At 38.0% G+C, this 25,524-nt stretch overlaps 1 protein-coding gene across 1 annotated transcript in view; it reads left to right on the plus strand.

Moving 5' to 3' along the window:
- Positions 1-1,376: 1,376 nt before the first annotated feature.
- The window catches only part of zmynd11 (zinc finger, MYND-type containing 11), a 29,224-nt gene continuing 5,076 nt past the window's right edge, over positions 1,377-25,524 (plus strand). Inside the window, 16 exon segments of the mRNA XM_054625427.1 lie at positions 1,377-1,528; positions 4,865-5,000; positions 9,036-9,195; positions 11,618-11,641; positions 16,032-16,193; positions 17,892-17,969; positions 18,633-18,725; positions 20,348-20,435; positions 21,003-21,058; positions 21,252-21,329; positions 21,774-21,892; positions 22,194-22,254; positions 22,256-22,543; positions 23,254-23,328; positions 24,152-24,430; positions 24,702-24,887. Of these exon segments, the coding sequence (XP_054481402.1) occupies positions 4,870-5,000; positions 9,036-9,195; positions 11,618-11,641; positions 16,032-16,193; positions 17,892-17,969; positions 18,633-18,725; positions 20,348-20,435; positions 21,003-21,058; positions 21,252-21,329; positions 21,774-21,892; positions 22,194-22,254; positions 22,256-22,543; positions 23,254-23,328; positions 24,152-24,430; positions 24,702-24,887 (1,878 nt within the window). The 5' untranslated portion in view covers positions 1,377-1,528; positions 4,865-4,869.

Here is a 25,524-nt window from a genome sequence, read left to right on the forward strand (position 1 = left end):
AACAAAAATGGCATCCATTTACCTTTTTTTTTTTAAATGCTTGTAATGTCACAGTAGCACCGTCTATATGACTATACAGTACCAGTCAAAAGTTTGGACACACCTTCTCATTCAATGGTTTTTCTTTATTTTCATTTTCATTTTTTCTACATTGTTGACTGTGTTTGAGCACCAAGCATCATTATGTATTTTATTTTATTGTATAATATCTTTATTCGAAATATGCAAGGACTCAAGGATTCAACAAACACATGACAAACAAAACAAAAACAGTAGTACATTCCTGGAGTTAAGTTTGGACACACCTTCTCATTCAACTACTTTGAAGAATCTAAAATATAAAACATATTCTGGTTTGTTGAGCATTTATTTGTTTACCATATGATTCCACATGTGTTCCTTCATAGTTTGGATGTCTTCAATATTAATCTGCAATGTACTACCCTGAGCCTTCCTCGTAGCACTTATTGTATTCGTATCAGTTCGTTGCACTTATTGTTTTCGTAGTAATAAAAAAATACATTGAACTCATTCAATGTAATGTAATGGTTTTTCTTTATTTTTATTCTACATTGTAGATTTAGTACCAGACTTTTGACTGGTACTGTACATATATATATATATATATATATACATATATATATATTTATATAAATACATACGTATATTTATATGTAGATAGATAGATAGATAGATAGATAGATAGATATACATATATTTATAGATAATACATACTAATATAGATAGATAGATAGATAGATAGATAGATAGATAGATAGATAGATAGATAGATAGATAGATAGATAGATAGATAGATAGATAGATGGATATATATATAATATATATATATATTCTTCAAAGTAGTTGAATGAGAAGGTGTGTCCAAACTTTTGACTGGTACTGTACATATATACATATATTTATATAAATACATATATTTATATAGATAGATAGATAGATGGATAGATAGATAGATATACATATATTTATAGATAATACATAATAATATATATAATAATATATATATTCTTCAAAGTAGTTGAATGAGAAGGTGTGTCCTTATGATTTAAATAAATAAAAAAACCCAGGAATGTCCTCCTGTTTTTGTTTTGTTTGTGTTTGTTGAATCCTTAACACAGCCAAGGCATGCCCCGCCCTCCTCTGCTTCTGATTGGTCCACCCCGATATCCCTAACCAATCCCTAACCAATCCAACCGACGCAGACAACAACCCCCAGCCAATCAGAACCCGAGGAGGGCGGGGCCACGTAGCGGCGTGGTGCAGTACCGCCTCCCCGCCACTAGAGTCCTCCCCTCACCCGCTGCAGTGGCCTCCGGTGGCGCTGTCTGTGTTTACCTTCCCGTTCCCTACCCTGCTTCTCACCGTGTAGCCCTCCGCTGGACAAACACACACACAAAAAACAGCCTGTTAACCAGCCTGGAAACAGACTAAATGTGACCCGCCTCGCCTTCGGTCCTTCCTGGATGTTTCTGCAACAGTTTCGGTTGGTGACACTGTGAAAATAAAGGTGAGTTTTGACGTCAAAACGCTGCTTTTAGCCAGGTTAGCTTTAGCCGAGTTAGCTTAGCTTGTAGCCTCTCCCTGTCCCGTGATGGCGGCCTCCAAAACAAACACGCAGCGGGCTGTCTGTGAGCTGTCTGTGGGCTGTCTGTGGATGTCTGTGGCTGTCTGTGGGCTCCAGGTGAGGAGCAGGCTGGAGATCAGACAGGCTCACTGACAGGTGAGCTAGCTTAGCTTTAGCATTAGCTAGAGCTAAAGCTAATGCTAGCAGTCCCCGTGGCCTTCCTTACACACTGTACACACTATATATACTATATATACTACTCTATACTATATATACTACTACTACACACTGTACACACTATACATACTATATATACTACAGTATACTATATATACTACTACTACTACTACACACTGTACATACTATACATACTATATATACTACTGTATACTATATATACTACTACTACACACTGTACATACTATACACACTGTACATACTATATATATATATATATATACACTACTATATACTACTACATACTGTACTGTGATAGTACTACTATATACTATACATACTACTGTATACTAATATATACTACTACTACACACTACATACTATACTATATACTATATATACTATTATATACTACTATACACACTACTATATACTATTATATACTATTACATACTACTGTATACTATATATACTACTACTACACACTGTACATACTATATATACTACTATATACTATATATAGTATACACACTGTACATACTATACTATGATAGTACTACTATATACTATATATACTATATATACTATTATATACTACTACACACTGTACTATGATAGTATTACTACATACTAGACTATGTTTTTTCTATATTTTTACGACATACTAAACTATGATATTTTTACGACATACTATACTATGAGTTTATTACGACATACTATACTATGATAGTATTACTACATACTATACTATGACTTTTTTTGACATACTATACTATGATATTTTTACGAAATACTATACAATGACTTTTTTTCTGACATACTATACTATGATTTTATTATGACATACTATGACTATTTGTACGACATACTAAACTATGATATTTTTCTGACATACTATACTATGAGTTTATTACGACATACTATACTATGATAGTATTACTACATACTAGACTATGACTATTTTTACGACATACTTTACTTTGACTTTCTTTCATATCATGACTATCAGGGATGATTGAAGTGGAGTCACGTTTGCAGGAGCTCGCTGTGTAGTCAGACACTGTGTAGTCTCATTGTTTTCCCCTCGGAGCCACAAACCCCTCTCAACCCTGTGTCGCCCTAATTGCCTCCAGTGTAACGCACCTTTCCTAATTGATTGGGGAGCACGCTGGCGCCGTTCTGTCATCGTGAAGTGTGAGCTCTCTGGAGACATAGGTGTGCAGGCCGGAGTGGCCATGGCACAGGTGTCCCTCCTTCATGCCTGCTGCACTTGACACAATTGGGGGGGGGGGGGGTTCACATTACTCCCTGCCACCTTACTGCTCTCATCCCATTTATTTTCTTCTTCAGCTTTTTAGTGACGCTGAGAAGTCTGCAGAACTACCTGATTTTCAATGTCTCACCTTGCCTCTTATAAACACGATTGCTGTGATGTTTTAAACGGAATTGGGTGGAAAATGTTGATCCACCTCATCTCCTCGTTCTGCGTAGTACACTGTGAGGTATTACCTTGGATAATCACAGAAAAAGCTTTTATTTAACAATTTGCGTAGTGACAAAAATGTAAAATTCAGTTTCTCCTCCTGGAGAGCATAGTTGGAAATAATCAATTTAGCATATCCAGAATGAAAAGTGTTGTCTTATTTGTAATTATTATTATTTATTTTTCTGTACAGTTTATTCCCGATTTCTGCACTTTCCAGCACTTTTATTTCATTTTATACTTTGTTAAATTCCAAAATAAATAGTTAGATTTGTAACCATTTAAACAAAGAATTAAAAATTTCATAGAGATGGACGATTTTGTCATATTGAGGCCTAAAGGAATCCAGATGGTGACAATGAGTGCTTAAGATGAGCCTACCATGTAACTTTAATATCAGATTTATCAGGCTTACATTTGTGTACCTAAACCCAGGCTCAGCTCTAGTCTCTACCAGTCCCAAAAACTAATATATTACATTTCTAGTCAAGATTTGTTGCCTGTTTGCTGCCAGTGACCACCTGTTATGTGTTGATAGTCGCGTTGCGTGATTTGCTTATTTGCTCTCAACACCAAATATGTTCCTCACATGTTTTTCTTTCACCCTCCACCCAGACTTCATACTCAAATGAGAAAAGTGTGAAGATGAAACATCTGTCGCAGCCATTGCTCACACAAAGAGCACTCAAGCTTAGCCTCCCTCCTTCGCATTAAAAAATGCTCCGGGCATTATTATGGCTGCGATTTATGAAAGTGACATCTTCAGTTTCACGGATGGTTAAGAGGAGGACCGCGTAAAATCGGATTGGAAGATATTCAGGGAAGGCCATGCCTGTGCACCCCAGTTAAGAGGCAGCCGGTATTATTCCAAACCTTTTGAAGGTCTCTTAAGAGATTTCCTTGTTGTATTCCCTCTCTTTTCTGAGCGTCCAGCACCACACTACTGTATTTGATTTCCACATGTCCCAGAAGGAAATGGTCTGTTAAGAATGTCCTCTGGATGATAACAAGACATGATATCATTATGTCTTATGTGTAATCAATTCTCAACAGGAGGAATATGATTTAAATGTATGCATGTTTTTTAATATATGGCGCTTGGATAGGACACTTCGGCATGATTCTAAATTGATGTCTGCAGCAGAGAGGCGTTTGTCGCTTCAGTCGCTTTTAAACATGATTATCGAGGAAGTTTTGCTTTACATATTAAAACAGATTTAACTCAGTTTAACAATTATAAAGTGTTAGGATGTGTTACAAGTTTCCGCTTGGAAGAGTAACAACAGCTGAACAAACTAAGGAGGGAAAAAGGCAACAAAAAGCTCAGCTTACACACCTTGTCACCCTTATAAATTCCCTTTATGTCTTTCAATAATATTTGGATAATACAAAATGTAGTTTGGCTTCTGGTTTCAAACAGCACAGTCGGCAGAAGCTTTAAAGCCTTATTAATCTTCTTTAATGTGAGGTGTTGATTAAGTCAAACCGTACCAGTGGTATTATTTTAATGGTAGTACTGCTACTATTAAGTATGTGGCTGTATTTTGGTATCTTTTCATTTCATCAGCTGATTTTTTTTATATTTTTTTCCCTTGTTGTTGCTGTCCCCCCCCCCACAGTTGAGATGAATAAGGAAATCATGTCACGCGTGGTGAAGAAGAGGCAGGCGGACCCCAAGGTGGTCCAGTATGTGTGGGCGGCCATCGAGGTCGTCCGCAACCAGAAACAAATCGCAAACATGGACAGGATCACCAAGTAAGTTAAATCACCGACAAGACGGGTATGATGATGTGTATCTGTCACGGTACGAGCGTACGTTGACTTAAGATGGGTTTGTTCAACTTAATAACAAAAAACATAGATTCCCGCTGATCTAGCTGTGCATGTTGCTCTGATTTTGTTTGGACCTTTCCTTCCTAAAGCATCTTTAAGTGAATTAGCCTTCTTTGCACATAGGGCTTTTATCAGTGAGGCATTTGTGACAGTCACATGATCGCCTCACGCCTGCTTCACTACGGCGATCCACAGACCTCACTGCAAACTGTTCTCCCAATGACTGCTTTTTCCATTTTTTTCTTGTGCAACATAAAGTGACATGAGAGGGAGACGAGAAATGAACCGTGAGTTTGAGTTGTTGGCGTCCATCTAAGCCCACTTCTTCACGAGGATGAAAAGCTCTTTTGTGAGGAATTTAGTCCGGAAGGAATCTTTAACCTATACAAAACTCTTCTATGGTTTGGCCTGCTTACGTGTCCTTAAACAAGATATTCCCGAGCCGTTTCATGTGATTCAATTCAGCTCCAGTGATGACCTGAAGGGAGAAAAACAGCAGCGCACACAAACATGCCCTTACTTGAAGCAGCTTTATGTGGACATGTTGTGTTATACGAATCGTTTCCCAGCCTTTTTACGTTATTACACAAGGTGACTTGTGTCTGCAGATCTTTTGAAAAATCCGTTTTCATTTTGAGAATATAAATCCATACTAGGAATTGGTAGCTGAATAACATTTAAAAAAAAAAAAAATGCAGTTTTCATTATCAGTTTTGGCACATATTTAGAATAATCAATCAATCAATTAGTTTAGAGAATGACAGGATGTAATGAGAAAAATGCTATGACAATTTTCTTGAGTCTTAATAGACAGAGAAAAGCGGTAAAAGAGGAGCCATCTTTGCTTGGTAAATATTTTCACGGTTAAAATTGTTGCCTTTTTTGCATCCGTTTCATCTGGAGATAAACGGCTCTCAACATGGGTGGGAAGCCAGTGAGGGATTGTTCATCTTTGTGTTGAATTTAGAATGTTTTTTGTCATTTTCATGATTCCTTTTTTTCTAGGACATTTTACTATAAAATGTTAAAAAAATAAAATATGGAAACAAATGACTAAATGACGTGTTCAAATTGAGTTTTTTGTCCAACCAAGAGTCAGAAAACCCAAATATATTCAGTTTACAATGTGTGAAAAAAGAGATTTGAGAAGCAGGGGCTAGAGAATGTTTGATATGTTTTTGCTTGATAAATGACTTGAGCGATTAATCAATCATCAGATGTGATTTAATTAATTATCAACTAATCGATTGACCCACCAATTCTTGGTTAATGTGTGTGTATTTGTGCAGGCTGCAAAGGCATGGTTCAGCTGTATACGAGGGCATCTATCAATAGTAGGATTGACAGCTGTTGGAGTTCTGAGGTTCAACAACCTCAATGCCTTTTCTTGCCATGAAGTCAGCCACCATATAACTGCAAACCCGACCTCCCAGTGGGAACTGAACCTCCACATAGTATCTACACCCGGTTTAAACATCTTTTTATATTATCTGTGTAATGAGTCTTGCGTTGTTCAAACTATGCAAATTGAAGACAAATAATCCGGCGGGACACACTTCGCTGATCAGTCGGCGGGTGGAGCGGAGACTAAATGAAACGCACCTCACAAGGCAAGTTGGCGAGCACCTTTGGGGCTGGCCGCTTGCCAAATCGATGCCTGGGCGGCGAGCTGCTGTTGTCATGGCAACTGTAAGCAGCGGCATGCAACGGATAGCCTCGACACTCCTGAACACACACACACACACACACACACACACACACACATCTCCATCCTATAATCAGTCACACTGTAGCTTAATCTCACCAAACAAGCCTCGTGGCCAAGAGGGCGATGGCTTTGGTTTTGTGGAAATAGAGTAGATTGAAGTCAGAGAGGTGGTGGCGAATAAATTAAACCGCCCCCTCTCACATAATGAAAAAAGTACAGTAACCTTCCCATACAGTGTGGAGTCCCAGCACACAGCAGTCAGGCTGTTTTAGAGCCAATTATTTAATCATTAACCAATATAATTGCTCATTTACAAAACCTGGTGTGTGTTTAACCAACTGTAAAATTCATGGTATGTTTGACTTTTTTTAAAGTCACAATTGTCATTCAGTTAATAAGAAATAGAGTAAACGAGGATGGAAACCCCTAATACCTCAATTCATACTACAGAATAACTCTGAACTGTATCAATAAAAATGAACCACAAAGAGACAAAACAAAACTCACAAAAATATGCATTAATTTTTCTTTTTTGGGGAATTTAGGACTTGATAATTAAAAGCTATATTCAACAATGTTATTGCATATTTTCCTTATGTCCTACAGACCTAATTTCTGGATTAATATATTGACAGAAAGTGAACTATTGTCTTTCATATTTTTCAGCAAAAATACAAAGCAGAAGTTGTTTCCAGCTTCTCAAATGTCAGCATTTGCTGGTTTTCTTTGTCTTATATGATCCTTTACTAGATATTGTTGAGTTTTGAACAAAAACAAATAACAATTTCATTTTGGGCATTATTTTATACTTTACAAACCTTTGCAAATTTATTGTTTGATTCAGATCTACGTGATTGCCTAAAAAAGTAATATGCACGTTTGTAATATTCTACTTTTTAAACTCCTAAACTTGGACGATACTCCATTTTGGTCAATTAGACACAAAGCTGTGTTTTTTTACTTTTTGCAACTCTACTACGACAAATGTGACCGACATGGATAGAATTGTTGGTCTGATTATATTGAAATGTTCTTCATTAGTTTCTTCTTGTAGCAGGGTAGCATCTCGTCTCCCTGGTTCTTTGGTTTTAAATTTGCTTTAAGTAAATCCTGTCTTGTGCTCACATCACCTCACTCTGGAGTAAATAAAGACTCTCGCTTGATTCCCCACTGACGTATTCACTCGTACGTTGGCTGTCTGCCACAGTCGAGGAAACATGACCTTGCTCAGAGAGGTTCACTGCCAGTCAGCAGGCGGCTGCAGGAATCAAACAGAACATTATTGGAAATGGTGGATTGCTTTAGAGGAGAAACCCGATGAGAAAGACTCTCTGCTGTAATTTAAAATCACATGCATCTAATCTGTGTCTTGGGGAGTATCATTATAGTTTATGGAGATTTGGGGTATTGTTGATAAAATATAATTACAAATCTGAGAGTGAAATCTAGCAGTTTGTGATTTCGTTGCCTAAACTAAAATGTTTGTGGTTTTGTTGCTTAAACCAAACTGTTTGTGGTTTTGTTGCCTAAACCAAACTGTTTGTGGTTTTGTTGCCTAAACCAAACTGTTTGTGGTTTTGTTGCCTAAACCAAACTAAACCAAACTGTTTGTGGTTTTGTTGCCTAAACCAAACTGTTTGTGGTTTTGTTGCCTAAACCAAACTGTTTGTGGTTTTGTTGCTTAAACCAAACTGTTTGTGGTTTTGTTGCCTAAACCAAACTGTTTGTGGTTTTGTTGCTTAAACCAAACTGTTTGTGGTTTTGTTGCCTAAACTTAGCTGTTGGTAATTTCGTTGCCTAAAGCTAGCTGTTTGGGGTTTTGTTGCCAAAACCAAAATGTTTGTGATTGTTTTGCCTTAACCTAGCTCTTTTTGGTTTTCATGCCTTAACCTAGCTCTTTTTTTTTAAATTTGTTGCCTTAACCTAGCTCTTTTTGGTTTTGTTGCCTAAACCAAACTGTTCATGGTTTTATTTTAAGGACAACCATAATGTTTTCGTCAACCCTACTAAGTAGTTCTGTTGCCTTTTACTAAACTCTTGTTTTTAACATAATGTCGTCAAGAAAAAAAGGTTTTCCGATGGACACGAAAAAAACCACACAATTTGTGTCCCTGAACATGAAACCAATAAATTGCATTTCATGACTATTTCACAACCTGCTGTGAGACTATTAAAGCATCTTGAGCAACAATGTAAATGGCTACCATACAGAGATATATCAATAATGTTTTCTACCTCCACCTGCCCAGGTACCTGAGCCGTGTGTTTGGCATGCACCCTAAGGAGACTGCCAGGCAGCTGAGCTTGGCCGTGAAGGACGGCCTGGTGGTGGAGACCCTGACTGTTGGCTGCAAGGGCTCCAAGGCCGGCATCGAGCAGGAAGGATACTGGCTGCCCGGCGACGAGATGGTAAGTTTAGCAAACAATGAATCCTTATTTCTAGATTATGTGTTATTGGTCACCAAAAAGGAGCAGATTCATCCTTTTTATGTCTGACATTTACGTGGTGGGTGTCTGTGTGTTGACACTGTGAGCAACATTTTTTTAAAGAAAGTCCAAGATTTCTCATAGAGCTGAATTGTGGAAGGGAAAAAATAGCTTTCATCAGCCTCTAAAGGCCAACATGATGGGGTTGTGTTGTATGATGTACTGATCAATTAATCCAACTCTAGCTAATCAAAGCTTGACAGTTCTTTCAAACATTTATCAGAAAGGTTACGGGCTGCACTAATTATTATTTTCTCCATCGGTTAATCTACTGACTATTGTCTTGATTGATTTATTTAATAATTTAGTCCAATAAAACATCAGAAAACAGTGAAAAAATGCCCATCACTGTTTCCTAAAACCCAATGTGACAGTCCAAAACCCAAAGATATTCAGTTTACCACAATGAAAGATGAGAAAAATCAATAACTATAGTTACCATTGATGAGCTGGAACCAGAGAAAGTTTGACATTATGATATAGCTATACAATAGCTGAGCAACTCACTGATTAATAGTCATTTTTTGGCCGCTTCTTTAAAGATTACAATAATGCAAAGTAGATAAAGGGTTTTGTCGAATGGCTGCACGTGTCACTGTCATCAGTGGGAATGTCAGTTTTAATAATAGATTTATTTGTTTCTTTCTCTGGCTTTTACTGATCTGGTTTGTTTTTATTTCATTAACTGAGATATGTGAGAGAGAGAAATTATGTGGAGGTAAAAAAGCAAGTCTGTAATTGAGCCTATATGTACTGCAAACGATAAAATCAGAGCAGTAATAAACAGTTTGGCTTTTAAAGAGAAATCAGCCCTTTCAGTAAACAACATTTGCAGTGATGAAGTTGCAACAGGATCTGAGGCCAGCTCACAGATTCTGACAGGAAGTAGCCGCCCATTTGTCAAGTTGCTCGCAGTGTGAACACAGTTTTAACAGAGTCGCAGCACAAGCAGACATTACAGGAGCAAATATTTATGTCATACAGTGATCAAGGATGAAGAACCTGTCAATGTCCAAACAATGTTGGTGTCAACTGTCGTCAAATTGAAGCAATATATTCCCCAGTGTGCTCTACATTGACCGTGAAAGCTGAGTTTGCAGCTGCAAAATGTGTTGTTCTTCTCACACCCTGGCAGTATCTGTCATGAGTTACCCATTTCAAAAAAAAAAAAAGGAAGTATTGTGCAGGAAGTAAAATGAATAATTGATATGATCTGTTTTAGAATAATATGAGAAACTAATCTGCTTTCTTTAGTTATAGCTTGACCTAGTTAGTGTGTTCCATTTGCACATGCTCATGTACACAACATATCAGTTTATATTGACTCAAGGTACATTTTGTAGATTAAATGTGTGCCTATAGACCAGAATAGGAGTCATGGAAATCATGGGAAGAAGTATGCAATGTTGTGGAACTTGATTGTAGTTTTAGTTTAATTGACAAAATTCCAAACACAGTAGAGAAAACACAACTGTGTCTAACATTTCATTAGAATTGTGGGTACATGTTTACTTCCTGTCAGCTGATGTCATTGACATGCACCGCAACAAGGAACCTATAAAAAAAAAAAAAAAAAAAAAAGGGGGGAAGGATCATTACATCATCAAGATTATTTGTAACAGTACTTGCAAGATTAGAATGTTGTCATGACGATGTAATGAGCATTCATTCCTCTTTATATATTCCTTGAACTCCAGAAGGAAACAAGCTGAGGCACATTTGAGGAATGTTTACGTTTTGTAACTGTTAAATAGTCTATAAGACATCGTCAGGGAAACCTCAACAAAGTCCCAGGACCCTATGCTGCGTTCAAGAACAACTCGGAGGTCGTTATTTTCCCATTTTTGATATCCAGCTTCTGACTTTCAAGCGTTACAGTTGCCACGACGCCAAACGTCAACAAAAAACATGGCCGTCTTCGGCAAAAGTACAAACAGATGAACGCTCAGCTGTGCAGCCTCCACATGTTTTATGTTGTACCGGATAACTTTTGTGCATGAAAGATAACTTTTATGCACAACACATGGCGACATATTTTGACATAAAATTACATACAGAACATATGTATATTAGTTTGTATTGTTTTGATTTAATGCAGGCAAATAAACTTAACATTGCCTTTTAATTGATGTTGTCAATTGACCGAGTTGTCCTGAACGCAGCATTAAATCCATCGTGGTCCTTTTTGTTGTTGTATCCCCTGCAAAATATTCATATGATTTAAAAAAAAAAATATATATATATATATTTTCTCACGACATGACACTGTGGTCCAGCGGAGCTCAGGTGTTTTCCTAGCAGCAGGATTTTAAAACACTACTCTTTGAATCACTTGCAATCACAGGACCCGAGAGCGGAGGGGAGCAAGGTAAGGGCTGCTTTGTTATTTCCAAATTCAGGGTTTCTTCCCTCATTTCGATCACTTCATGTTTCTTTCCTCTCTTCTCTACTAACATCATTCTGTGAGAAATCTGCTCTGCACGTGCAGGGCAGTCAGGGATTTGAGTGAATGTTTTTTTTTTAATGCAGGTCACAGAAAGTCTAAACAGCATACAGTTGGTTCTGGTTCGTGCAAAAGTTGTAGGTTTTTATCAAAATTATAGGAAAAGCCTTCAGTGCCAGTGGAAAGAAATTCAGTTTTCTCGCACTAAGTAATGCTTGGGATTGAAATGATTACACAAGCGGAAAACATATCAGGTTTCCCTTTTGAAATTGCTTACAGTACATTATAATAAACAAACTGCCAGAAGCTATTTGCTGTCATTCAGTTCTGCTGTAAAAAAAAAAGCAAAAAAAAAAAGCTTCATGAATGTCCATTGCAGCGCTGCTTCTTCGTGGTTAAATCTTCTTGTGGGAAGTGATCAGTGAAATATGAGCTCGCTACTTATCTACAGATGTGCTCTTGCTTGAAATAACAAAACAAACAACACTCACTTGGTACAGCCTTGGCATTAAGAAGCCTCCAACCAGAGTCAAATATCAAGTGTAAATTTCAGCTTGAACACACACCAGTGTTTGTTTGATTTAATGAGACGACAAGCAGGTTGGTAGCAAGCATCTGTGCGTTTGTAGTATTTTGGTCTTGGTAGTTGTAGTTCTCCTCAGAGGGGTTGCTGTGTTCTTAACATCTGTCTGGCATGCGTGTTTCCTTTTCATTCTTCATTTTAAATCAATGAAACATGGGGGGGGGTTTGTGTGGTTGTGCGCTTTTGTTTGCTCCGAGCTAACCTAAATTTAGCATATTTATCGATAAATTTTTTAAAATTTCAAACTAACTTGAAGATGCGCACGTGTGATGCATGATAATGAACATGATATGATGTGTTGATGCGCTTTGACAGTTACTATTTACAGACTGTAAAAGAGAGCTCAAATGCACATTATTTCATTTACTAACCCCTTATTTTGACGAAGTTCAGTGTACTTTCTTTACAAGCATATATTTATCTTTACAGCGTGCTCAGGGATCTTTTTTTCTGAATCCTCTACAGGCCATTAAATGGATGATGCTCTCAAATGAATTAAAATGTTGTGAAAACACTGTTAGTAATATTATTTAGTGCAGGAGTTTAAAGTAGAGTAGTCAAGAAATGACTGCATAAATATATATTTCTTTAGGTGATCCAAACATGCAGAACATTTTGTAGTAAGTGCATACTTGGTTACAGGAACGTGTCAGATGTATCATCATCATCTGTCAGACATCAAGCTCAGCAGTTTACCTCTAAAACCAGCAGAAATCCTGGGCCTTGTTTTTTGTTTTCGGTCATCAGAAGACACGCTAAACGCTGCTGCTCAGCCTCTCCGGCGTGTCCCAGCATGACACCAGAGCGGTGGGGAGACGGCTGAAGGCAGCCAACCCTCTGGCTGCCTCAACTCGTCCTCTATCACCATCCAAGTCGCCCCCCCTCCCCTTTCGTTGGCAGCTTTTTAGCCGAGGCCCATTTTCCCTCCAAACACCACAGAGGTATTTAACGGATGTTTGGAGAAGCGATTCAAACCCCAAAAATCTGATTTTCTGACTTGGTTTTGAAGATTTCCAGGCTTAAATATTTGATTCAGTTCAACTCAGTTTTATCAGAATATCTGACATTTGCAGGTAAACATTCTTATTCTTTGCCAAGTCTTTGCTCGGGCCCCAGTTCTCTCCAGGCTCCGGTTGTTGTGGAACCACAGACACCGTGTCCTTGGCTCAGAGAGCTCCAGCCTTTTTTCTTTTTTTTTTTTTTTTTTGAAGCCAGCCACTTGTCTTTCATCAGGCAGCCCGACAACAGTGAAGTGCCTCTTGACATTCGGCAGAACACGAGGGCCGTTTCTATTTTGTCAAGTGTTTGTGTGGGCGAGGAGTCTGAAAAAGTAAAAGTCCCTTTGAGGAATTAGCGGATGGATTTTCAGAGTAGATTCTCATCTTGATGGGCTTTAATGGTTGAAATGTTACTGCTTCAGTTCAGCCGTTGTGCTTCACATGGACTTTTTTGTTCCCAAAATTCATTGATATATTTATTATATTATGGCTGCAGCTAATGGACATATATTTTAATGATTAATCTATTTCTGGGGTAATTAATTAAGTATAAAATTCCAGAACATTACAAAAAATGGTCATCACAACCTACCAAAACTGACATTTTTTAAATTGCTTGTGTAGATAATATATTTGCAATGATATAAAACAGACTGACAGATTTGTTTTGTTTTTAATTAATTTTCTGTAAATCGACAAATCAATTAATGGATATCTGCGAAATGACTGTAATGTAATGTAATAATACGAGTCTGTGCTTGAGCCCTGTTGGTGTTAAAGGGAGAGGTTATGTGTTAATCTAGTAGAAGTATATTCACAGTTTTTAGAGTGTCCTTTTTAAAATAAGCTCCCCAAAAAACCCGAACAAACACACGGAGAAAATGATGTGTTTTTTGTGGTGTTTATGCTCTTATTGAGCGGCACTCTGTCACGACTCTCCCGCTCTCCCCCCTACGGAGTCTCTCCAGACTGTGAGTGGGAGGAGTTGGACTCTTGACAGGTTAATAGTTGATTATTTTTTTTAAAGCTATTTATACTTCCTGTCTCTGCGCCCTTCACTTCAACCCCTTCATGAAAACTACTACTGCAACATGTGTCTATTTAGGGCTGCAGGTTTATGGCCAAAGTGATAACCCACGATTCTTTTTGATCAATATTGAGATCACCATTATTTATATCACCATTATTCATTGATTTTAGGAGAAGGCTTTTTTTGCACTTGCACATTTAAATCAACAAAATGTAGAAATCGTCGCATCAAAATAAGACTGGTCCTTATTCACAGTGCATCTCCAAAAGCAAAATATAATTGTACCAAAGGATTTGACAACAAAATGAATCAATAGAATTTCAATTCCAATTCCCATTTATGAAACTTTTTTTTTTCTGCTTTTAGAAATGTAGTAAAATATCTGTATCTGTACTTTTCCCTGTTAATTTTTTTTTATCATTAAAATGTCGTATTCTTTCAGACATTAACATTATACATGGATACAAAAATACAATTATTAGGTTTCAGGTACAGTAATGAAAAAATAAAGCCATTTAAATATAAATTATAAAAAATACATTCAACGCTTAACTTAAATGCAGCAGCATTTTATCTAGATATTGGAATTTTGCAAGAGAGCCAAACCTTAAACACCCTGTTTTTTAACAGTGGTTAGAGTCTATATGCATTTGTAAAAGCAGGATGTGTATTTATGGATACGTAAAGGGTGCAGTACATGCACAAACATGTCCTCAGTACACATAAATACATGGTTTTTTTGACATAGTTAATGATTGTTTGTAAAAATCTGTGAAATCCCCCTCCTTCCCTGTGACACTCAATCATTACTTACTTTATAAAATTTGATTTATTCCTGGAAAGGATTCAATAGATGTTTTTTTTTTTTATCGGAGCAGAGTTTGGCAGGAATACAATACCACATATTCACACTCAGCGGCAACTCAGTACAGATTCTGTTTTTGTTTGTTAGTTTGCTCCACGAGAAGAAAACGAGGCCAGTCTCTTGCTGAAAAAGCTTATTATCTTAAAAAGGGGAGTGTTTTTCTCATCCATTTCTTTTATCCAGAACTTCTCAGCTGGTTCACAACTTGAATTAGTGACCTCTTGTTGCTATGAACTCCATGCTGTCAACACCTGCTGTTGTTGCTAAGGCCAGCGTGACAGGGTTTTTTATTATTTATTTAACTTTCCCTTTATTGAATACTACACTTGCTTTATTTCCATATTCATAATCAGGAGGGAAGTTCTTTTTTGTAATATATATTTTTTTCATGGACTGTGTGATCATTTTATTATTATAATTATACATATATTTTTAGTAATAATTATATATATATTTTATTATTTTTAACAGGATACCAGCCAGTTTTGTTCTTTTTTTTATTCAGCCTAATCGTACCCAGGTAGATTTAAATCTTTTAACGTTTTCCCAAGAAAGAATTCATTAGATATTAAAGATAATCCTTTATAAATCCCACAGCTGGGAAATTTGCAGGATTACAGCAGCAGAGTGGACAGTGCAAACCAAGAGACATAAGTAGAAAATCAAAACATTTATAATAAATAGGTAAACAAACGTAAAAAAACTAAAATATGACATAGTCAGAATGCTGAAGAAGGTTCCTTCCTCCCCCACCCCCTCTGCTGTGGTTCACACGTTGAAGGTGGGGTTGGGAGGGGGGGTCACCCAGACTTTTGCTCTGCTGTGTCTCCCCCATGCAGGAGTGGGAGGCGGAGAGCCACGACTGGTACTGCTTCGAGTGTCACCTACCGGGCGACGTCCTCTCGTGCGACATCTGCTTCCGGGTTTACCACCTCAAGTGTCTGTCGGACGAGTTCAAGCCCAGAGACGGAGGATCCCACTGGCAGTGTGTCGTCTGCAGGGTAGGTGGTCCGACAGGAAGTGTGTGTACTCTTAAATGTCTGTTGTTTCTGTTTATTTAATTTTTTTTATGATAAATAAGCATATGATTTTGAGAGGGAAAGGAAAGGAAAGCCATATTAATTTTTCTTTTTCGTGTTAGCATATTGGCGAAGAAATTAGCAATAAGATAAGAGATAAGATAAGATAATCCTTTATTGGTCCCGCATTGGGGAAATTTGCAGGATTACAGCAGCAGAGTGGAAAGTGCAAACAAGAGACATAAGTGAAAAAACAGGTATTATAAATAAGTAATCACACAGTAAAGAATAATAAATAAGTAAAAAGCAATAACTAGAATATGATACAACAAAAGGACAGAATGATTTATGGGATGATACACTTCATATATATGTGCTAAAAATGGTTTAATCCAATTTAATATCATTCACTCTACCGACTGGAAAAAAATCAGACTTTCTCAAATTGATCCCGATATTTACACAATTTTTATTTTTTACCCCACTGATCCGTATGTTTCGGTCTTGCCCATCTTTCCATAACTATCGATCAACATCTTTAAGCTGTTGTGAGGGGTACTTCAGGTGTCCTCTGATCCAGTTGCATTAACGGCACTCTTTACCGGATTTGGTTGTCATGGCGAAAATTAAAGCAGACCTCGTGGCCTTCTTGATTGAAAGTCACCTTCCCCTCCATCCTATGAAGCTTGGATCAGAGATGTTTCTTCATTTTAGTAAATTAGAAAATATGAAATACACACCGCGTGGATCTACGGCAATTTTCTTTCTAAAATACCTTAACCCTGGTTACTTTTACTTTTATTTTATTTAGTTCCTCTTTTTAATCCTGCTTCTTTTGATCAACCACTAATACTTAGTTGTAGCAATAATGGTTATTATTTTTTGCAATTTTCCAAAAAGAATATGTTCTTTGGTGGTATGTATGTTTTAAAAAAAATGCCAATACACAGAATTTCCACAAAAAAAGGTTTGACATTTACTTGTAGCTAGTTAGTAACCATTTTCTAAACCAAAACTGGCATCTTTAATAATAAATAAAAATAAACCAGTGATATTTGAAGCTGAAGCTTAACAATCTTCTGTTAGTCCGACTAAAATGTGCCTCTATAAGTATTTTTTGATTTCATCCTTCCATGTTACGGCTACATCAATGCTTTGTCTGAAGTCTTCTTTATGCACTTTTGTAATTACCTTTCTGTAATAATCCTACAGAGACCAATAAATCTGCAGAAAATCTTGCTGAGTTGACTGTTTCTCTTCTTTGTCTCAGCCCAGAGAAGACATTTTAGAAATCTGTTTAATGCAGAAACACAAAAAAGATGTGATACTGGTGTCAATATTTGTAATTTAAATAAATGTCTGTGCTAAAAAAGAGCGAATATTTACCATCTGGTCTCACTGTCAGCTGAATGCCAACAGACACGCCCGATATAGACAGCAAACAAATATTATTCTTGATTATTTGTAGCTCTATTTTTGGCTCTGTAGTTTTTTTTAATTCCGTACTGGTTCCTCTTTGCACTTCCTGCCTCTTCTACCAGGTCCTTAATGTATTTTCGGTATGTTTGAGGACATTGCATTGGGCCAATATAAATATACATTTTAATTGTGTACAAGAGCATTTGGGTTACAGGTTTCAGATCAAACTTTATGTAACCTTTACCCCTCTCTGTCCTGCAGGGCAGTAAAAAGAAGAACCTGAACAAACAGGAGATGAGTAAATACCTGCGATTCATCGTCCAGCGTATGAAGGAGAGGGTGAGAACAAACATATATTTATTTTTCTTACCAGGCTGCAACCTCCAGTTCTGCCGAGTGAAGCCGATACTGAAGTGTCTTAAAGCTGCATTCTCTCTCCTGTCCAGCAGGGGGCGACTCCTCTGGTTGCATAGAAGTCTATGAGAAAATGACTCTACTTCTCTCTTGATTTATTCCCTCAGTAAACATTGTAAACATGAGTTTATGGTCTCAATCTCTAGTTTCAAGTCTTCTTCAATACAGCATGATGTTCATTTAGTAAATGATGCTCCATTTAGAGTCAAACAGACCATAAAGCAGGGGATGCTTCTGCTGTGTTCTTTCAAATATTCCACTAGTATAACTCCTTGCCCTTCATTCTCCTCCCTTCTTCTGCCTTTTCATCCATTACTCTACATCCACTTGCTCACCTCCTCCCTCCCTCTTTCTCCTCACTCTTTCCTCTTTCTCCACGCTCCGCTCTATTATAGTTCTGATAAATCTCATTACTTTTCCTCCCCTTCCTGTCTCCCTTCAAAAAAAAAAGCTATCATATCTCTTCAGTTATCCTCCATGTTGCCTCCATGTATCCCAGCTTCATTACTCCACCCCTCCCCTCTAACACCCCCCCCTTCTTCCTCTTCAAAGTGGTATTAAATAATTATCCCTCCTCTGCATCTGCAGGCAGTGGACCTGAACAAGAAAGGCAAAGACACTAAACATCCGATGTATAAACGGCTGATCCACACCGCGCTGGAAGTCTCAAACATCCACGAGGTAAACATCATGAAACTCCCATTATCTCTTACTCTCTTACCCTTTTCCTACTTTATTTATTTATTTATTCATATGATGATTTGTTTTTGACCCTTACACAAATCCCCTCAGACTGTTACATTTAAACATCCATGTTGGAATAATCCAGTTTTATCAAAATACTGCGACAAGACAACTATCACTAGAAAACTTAAAAATGTAAAAGATTGTCTGTGAATTCTGGATTCGTTCTGGAAGCGTTTTTTTTCCAATGATTTCTATGTATATTTATGGACCTTTTTTGGGTTAAAGGGTAGTAATAAAAACCTCTGATACAAAAAGTGAAACACAATGAAATATTATGGAATTATTTATTTTTTTCCAAGACATTAATCCATGCAACATCTGGTCAATTCTCCTAGGAAGTACGAGGATATCAGGAAAATTTATAACTGGATGTTGCAGGAATTCTTTAAAAATGAATATTAAGTAAAAAACAAACTAGAGATAACTCTGCCCTTTTTAGGCCTTTATTCACTCACATTTTAGCAAATTGGCACTATTTAAAATATGCCGAATTAGCTATAAAAAGTTCCTGTTTGCTAACGAACTATCACTGCATTGCTTTGCTACTGAAGGAAACTTAAAAATCTAAAGTTTCTTTGGCACGTTCTGGAGTTATAGCAGCATCTTTTTTCTATGTGGGTGTACATTGAATATGATTATGTCTCTAGAAAGTGTACAACACAGATCTCAATATACCTTCATCAGGCTGAGGTCACTGGTGCATCACACACTGCCACAAACACTGGAGCATTGCCCAGTGTGTGTGTGTGTGTGTGTGTGTGTGTGTGTGTGTGTGTGTGTGTGTGTGTGTGTGTGTGTGTGATGTGTGTGTGTGTGTGTGTGTGTGTGTGTGTGTGTGTGTGTGTGTGTGTGTGTGTGTGTGTGTGTTGTGTTTGTTAGCGTTAATAAGTATACTGCCCTCTACTGGACCTCTCACATGTCGACAAACAAACAACACACATACCCAGCTTGTGAATCGACTTCTTTGTTCTTGTCCCCTCTCTGTCCAACCAACTTTCTCTCTCTCTTTCTCTCTCTCTCTCTCTCTCTCTGTCTCTGTCCGTCTGTCTCTTTTTTTTCTCTCTCTCTCTTTGTCTGTCTCTCTCTTTCTGTCTCTCTCTCTCTCTCTTTCTCTCTCTCTCTCTTTGTCTGTCTCTCCCCCTCCTCTCTCTCTCTCTTTCTCTCTCTCTGTCTCTCTCTTTGTCTGTCTCTTGTCTTACTCTGTCTCTCTCCCCCCTCTCTCCCTCTCTCTCTGTCTCTCTCTCCCTCCCTCTCTCTCTTTCTCTCTCTCTGTCTCTGTCCGTCTGTCTCTTTTTTTCTCTCTCTTTCTTTGTCTCTCCCTTTGTCTCTCTTTCTGTCTCTCTCTGTCTCTCTCCCTCTCTCTCTTTCTCTCTCTCTCTCTCTCTCTTTGTCTGTCTCTCCCCCCCTCCCTCTCTCTCTCTCACTCTTTCTCTCTCTCTGTCTGTCTCTTGTCTTACTCTGTCTCTCTCTCTCTCTTTCTCTCTCTCTGTCTCTCTTTGTCTGTCTCTCTCCCCCCTCTCTCCCTCTCTCTGTCTCTCTGTCTCTCTCTCCCTCAGAACCTGTCTGAAGGAAAGTATAAAACGTTTGAGGAGTTCAAAGCCGACGCTCAGCTGATTGTTCACAACACGGCCATCTTGTATGGAGGTGGGTCAAAGTTTCAATATGTTGCCCTCTATGGTTCTGTTCATTTGTTACGTTCAAATCTGCTATTGAGGTTTTCAAATGAAGCTAGAAATGTCTTTCTTACCATATTTAAACAGCATCACTTTAAAATAGCTTAGAAATCCTCAAACAAACATTTGTAGTTTTTTTAGTTATCAAAATCAAAAAAAATTCCCTTCTAGAAAAATGAATTATAATAAAATCAGAAAGACATAAGTTTTAGTTGATGGGACAAACATACTGTACGTAGGCATCGTTTTATGGAGCTCTTGGCTCTCAAGACCAAAATGAATCAGCAATCATTATTTCAGAACGAGCCCATGAGCAAGAACAACTTCACCATCTGAGTAAACTTAATATACAGGATATTTAAAAAACAAAAATTCAAATAACGTGAGCAAGATTTCTCTCTGTTTCTTTGGCTCTCATCATTTTTTTTAATATAACTTTTTCCTACTGTTTTGTGTGGAAGCTTTTTAAACATTTACTTTAAGAGTATTTAAGTTGACTGTTTCTTTCTTGCTTGTCGTCTGGTTTTCTTTGTGTCAGTTCATAGCGACCAGGCGGAGATCGCACGGCTGCTCTTCAGCGACACATGCCACGAGGTACCGTTGTTTTACTTTTCTCTGTCATGGTTCAGAGCAGCAAGATATACTCTAGTTTTTAAGTTAAGAGCTTATCAGTATACTTCCCACTTGTTTTTCAAATTTGTGTTGAGTCCTGATTTGTTCAAAAAGTACATTTAACTCTTCTCTTCTCCTGCGTTCCTTCTCTCTTCTTTAATCTTTTCTCCTGCAGTTAAATGAGCTGTTGTTGTGTAAGAACTGCTTCTACCTGTCCAACGCCCGGCCGGACAACTGGTTCTGTTACCCCTGTGTGAGTACAAGTACAGCTTCTCAGGACCAAACCGCACTAAAGCAGCAGATACAGCAACACAGTTTTATCTTAAGGCTTTTATTAATTTTAACAGCAGAAGCATTACATTCATATAACTATTATTGATGGCAGCAGTTGTACAATACTGTTATAAAAAAGTTTTTGCAAAAAGCACAAAATCACTGTAAGTTAGACGACACAATCTGACATTTATTTGGACAATTTTTAGACTAAAGAACTAAAATGTGAATAATGCTGCAGACTTAGTCATCAAACAAAACATAACATACCTTGAAAATGTAGTGCATAATACTAAAAGGATGTAGTTCTGACATTAAAGTCAACCCACCACAAAATGAACTGTGGCTGAGGTTTGCTTGGTGTTGTCTTTGGTCTATTAGGTCTCTCTAATTTTAGGTTTTTGTGTGTGTGTTACCTCGGCAGAGCCCCAACCATGACTTGGTGTGGGCCAAGATGAAAGGATTTGGCTACTGGCCGGCAAAAGTCCTTCAGAGGGATGAAACCCAGGTGGACGTCCGCTTCTTTGGCCACCAGCACCAGAGGTTAGGACCGAGGCGGACATCACAGAAACACACTTTTCTTCTGGTTTTGGCTTGATTTCAGCCCCTCATGCGGAGACTGATGTGTCCTTATAACTAGAGGGCATCTTTATTTATATTCATTCTTTTCCAGAAAACTCAAAATTGAGGGTTGTCGCTGTTCTCGCACCATTTATAAAGCTAAAACTTCCACCCAAAAAACAGACCTTAACACGATTAAAATCGACTGAAACGAATGAAAAAGCTGCAGTGCTGCTTGGTAAATCTCCAGCACTGTTTTTTCCCCCTGCCCCCCCTTCCCCAGAGCGTGGATCCCCGCGGACAACATCCAGGACATCAAGGTGAGCATCCAGCAGCTGCAGGTGAAAGCGCAGCAGCGGCTGGAAGAAGGCGTGCGAGGAGCTGGAGGTCTACCAGCGCTTCCTGCGGGAGGGCCGCTTCTGGAAAACAAAGATGGAGGAAACCAACATGCCGACGCACCCGCCTCTGCAGCAGAACCAGAACCAGAGTCAGAACCAGAGTCAGAGTCAGAGTCAGAGTCAGAGTCAGAGCCAGAGCCAGCAGCAGGAGGGCAGCGGGAGGACGGAGAGGCTGGAGAGGACGGACGAAGCCGAGTCCAGCATCTCCTCCACCAGCAACGAGCAGGTCCGACAAGTAAGTTGCTTCAGTTCATTAGTTATTGCTTTTAATATTGACGTGCTCTATTTTAAAAACATTATGCTAAACTTAAGTTATGCATGTGGCAGAAGTCGGTCCACAGAACGGGAACATGACAACTTTTTTTTGTTGATTGCCAAAATTGATCTGTGCCGAAGAAGTGTAAACTATCAGGTGAAATATATTCCAGAAAACTGCAATACTCTGGAGATAAATACAGCAAACGGGGCCCACTGGTGGCTGAGCTGCACATTGCTAGAACAGCATGGTGCTTGTATTTAAAGTATCCACAAGTTATTGTTTTTTTGTTTTCTTAAATATATGTTATTATTTGTTAATGAACATGATACTAAAGGAGCAGTATGTGTTTTATTATTTTAATAATGTCTCTGCAAAAACACGCTGATAACAAAGAAATGGCAACAATTGTGTTAAAAAATTGTTTTACATTAAAAAAGATCTTATCTTAGTGTCAAAGTAATAGTTGGCAGGGTTTTAGGTTCAGTGATAAATTCTTTCATTTAGAGCCATTTGTTCCATATGATTCTTTTTCAAGTGGGCTTTCAAAAATACAGATAATTGAAGGCTTTTGTTTTTGTGTGTATTAAGTAAAATGCCTCAAATTAATATACACCTTTTGGATACTTTTAACATTTTAACAAACGTTTATTTAATATTTTATTTTATTTATTTTTTCCTTTTTCCAGCTCAAAGGCAGCCTGGAGCCCAAAGCCAAGAAAAGCCGTCGATCTCAAATGGTCGAGCCCAAAGAAGAAGCCAGTGTAAGTTAGATCGTCTCCACACACACAACAATCTGCAAACTTCACACTGAGGCTACACAGATAATATTTGTTATTGGTTGGATGAATATATTCTCTGTTTTGAGGTTGTCTTATCTATTAGCTCATTGCAGCGTTAGATTGTAAGATTTTTACAGATATTACTGATACTTTTTAGGTTTTTATAAAAACTGTTTTGTGTATTTTTATGTGTTATTTCAAAATATATTAACTAACTAAAATCAATTTGCTAAAATCTTGGCCTCTTCAGAGGATTTGTGATGATACTAAAAAGCTAAAAAACGAAAGTTGGCTCTCTTATTTCTGACTGGTTCCTATCTAATAGAACTAGATTGGTTTATTGTGTTGCAACAGAACGTAGTGACGTTTCAGAGGCAAATATATAACAAAAATTGGCCATTAATATCAAATTGTTTTGTTTCCGGAAGGCCAATGTGGGTCTAACATCCAGGGTTACTGCAGGTCTTCAAAAGTTTTGCAGTTTTTTACAAAGGCCTAAGAAAAGTCTTTAATATTTTCTCTTGAATCACACTGTAGGGGGGAAGACGATTGTAATGTAATTTGATTATCTGTATCTTTAGGAATTATTATTATGTACTGCTGGGAAGAAATGAAAAATTGTGATATTACAATAAATAATGACATTGCACTCTATGTGGTTGGAAACGGGTCTTTACATTTAACTCAGTGAACCCTGCAGAAACCGTGTGCATCAGTTTTCTGAAACACCTTAAAATGTGTCCTTTTTTTCCTTCTTCATTTATTTGACTTTCAGTCTGTGCTCCAATGCCCATCTCTCCACCAGGACCCGGAGCCCGAGATGGAGGCGGTCAGCTCCAGCCAGGAGATCCCGGTGTCCTCGGCGCCCCAGCAGCCCGAGAAGCTGTCGGTGTCCACGCAGACCAAGAAGGCCAGCGGCGGGTCGCCACGCACGCTGCACCGCGGCACCCAGACGAACAGCGACGGCGCCTGCCAGAACATGTGCCACGAGAAGTACACCAAGGTCTTCAACGACGTCAAGGAGATGATGAAGGCCGACAACAAGAGGGAGACCGAGAGGGTCGTCAGAGAGGCTCTGGAGAAGGTGTGTTTGAGTTCTGCACAACTATTGTGAACTTCACAAAGAAACTGTAAACGAACAAATGCATAAATGCTCACCAGTACGAGACTTCAGACACCCGGCAGAGACACGAGTGAGAACAGACAACAATAGAACCGATAAACTGAGTGTGTTTACCAAATTTATTGAACCATAATCTAGTTTTTTGTTTAAAAACCCCTGTTTTAAATTAAAATGTATTAGTGTGGATGTGGGCTCAAGCTCCTTTATAACTTTAACTACTTTATAACTTCAGCTCCGTGCGGAGATGGAGGAGGAGAAGCGCCAGGCGGTTAGTAAGGCGGTGGCCGGAGCTCAGGCGGAGATGGAGAGGAAGTGTAAGCAGGTGAAGGAGAAGTGTAAAGAGGAGCTGGTGGAGGAGGTGAAGAAGGTGGTGGCCCAAAATAAACAGCTGATCTCCCAGACCAAGAAGAAGCAGTGGGTGAGTTCTGGACACATCAGCCGTCTGATGTTTGTCATTTCAGCTCTACAACTTAAGTTTGAATGTTTGTAACGATACAATTTGTTGTTCCCAGAGCTAAGACCAGATTCAGTTGGTCATTTAATATTCAAAAAAGTGATAATATGTCATGGCTAGGGCTTATTATTTTTTAGTTTAATCAATTAATCGTTTGGTCTTTAAAATGTCAGAAAATTGTGAAAAGATATCCATCCCAAAAACCCAAAGATCAGTTTAGTATGATATAAAACAGAGAAAGCAGGACATCTCAATATTTGAGTCTATAAACAGATATTGTTTGCATGTCTATTCATTCTGTTTAAACACAACATTTCTGCACAGCTGTAAATACAAATTAGGCTGCACTGATAGTATAAGTATTTTACTATTTGAAGAATTAGATTTTAGTGGTGGCAGCAAAGAATTGTTTCCGACTGGTGCGATCCAAACATTTACGATATCTGCAGAAAGCTAAGTCCAAAAGTAAATGTTTGTTGGAAAAAGTTAGATGTAATAATTTCTAAAATTCCCAAAATGTTTTTTATCTCACAAAATATTCTGCTTTAATCCATATTTGTTGGCTTTTAGCCTTTCAAAAACAACATTTTCACTGCAGCCA

The sequence above is a fragment of the Anoplopoma fimbria genome, chromosome 3, assembly GCF_027596085.1.
Source record: "Anoplopoma fimbria isolate UVic2021 breed Golden Eagle Sablefish chromosome 3, Afim_UVic_2022, whole genome shotgun sequence".
In the NCBI taxonomy this organism is placed as follows: Eukaryota; Metazoa; Chordata; class Actinopteri; order Perciformes; family Anoplopomatidae; genus Anoplopoma; species Anoplopoma fimbria.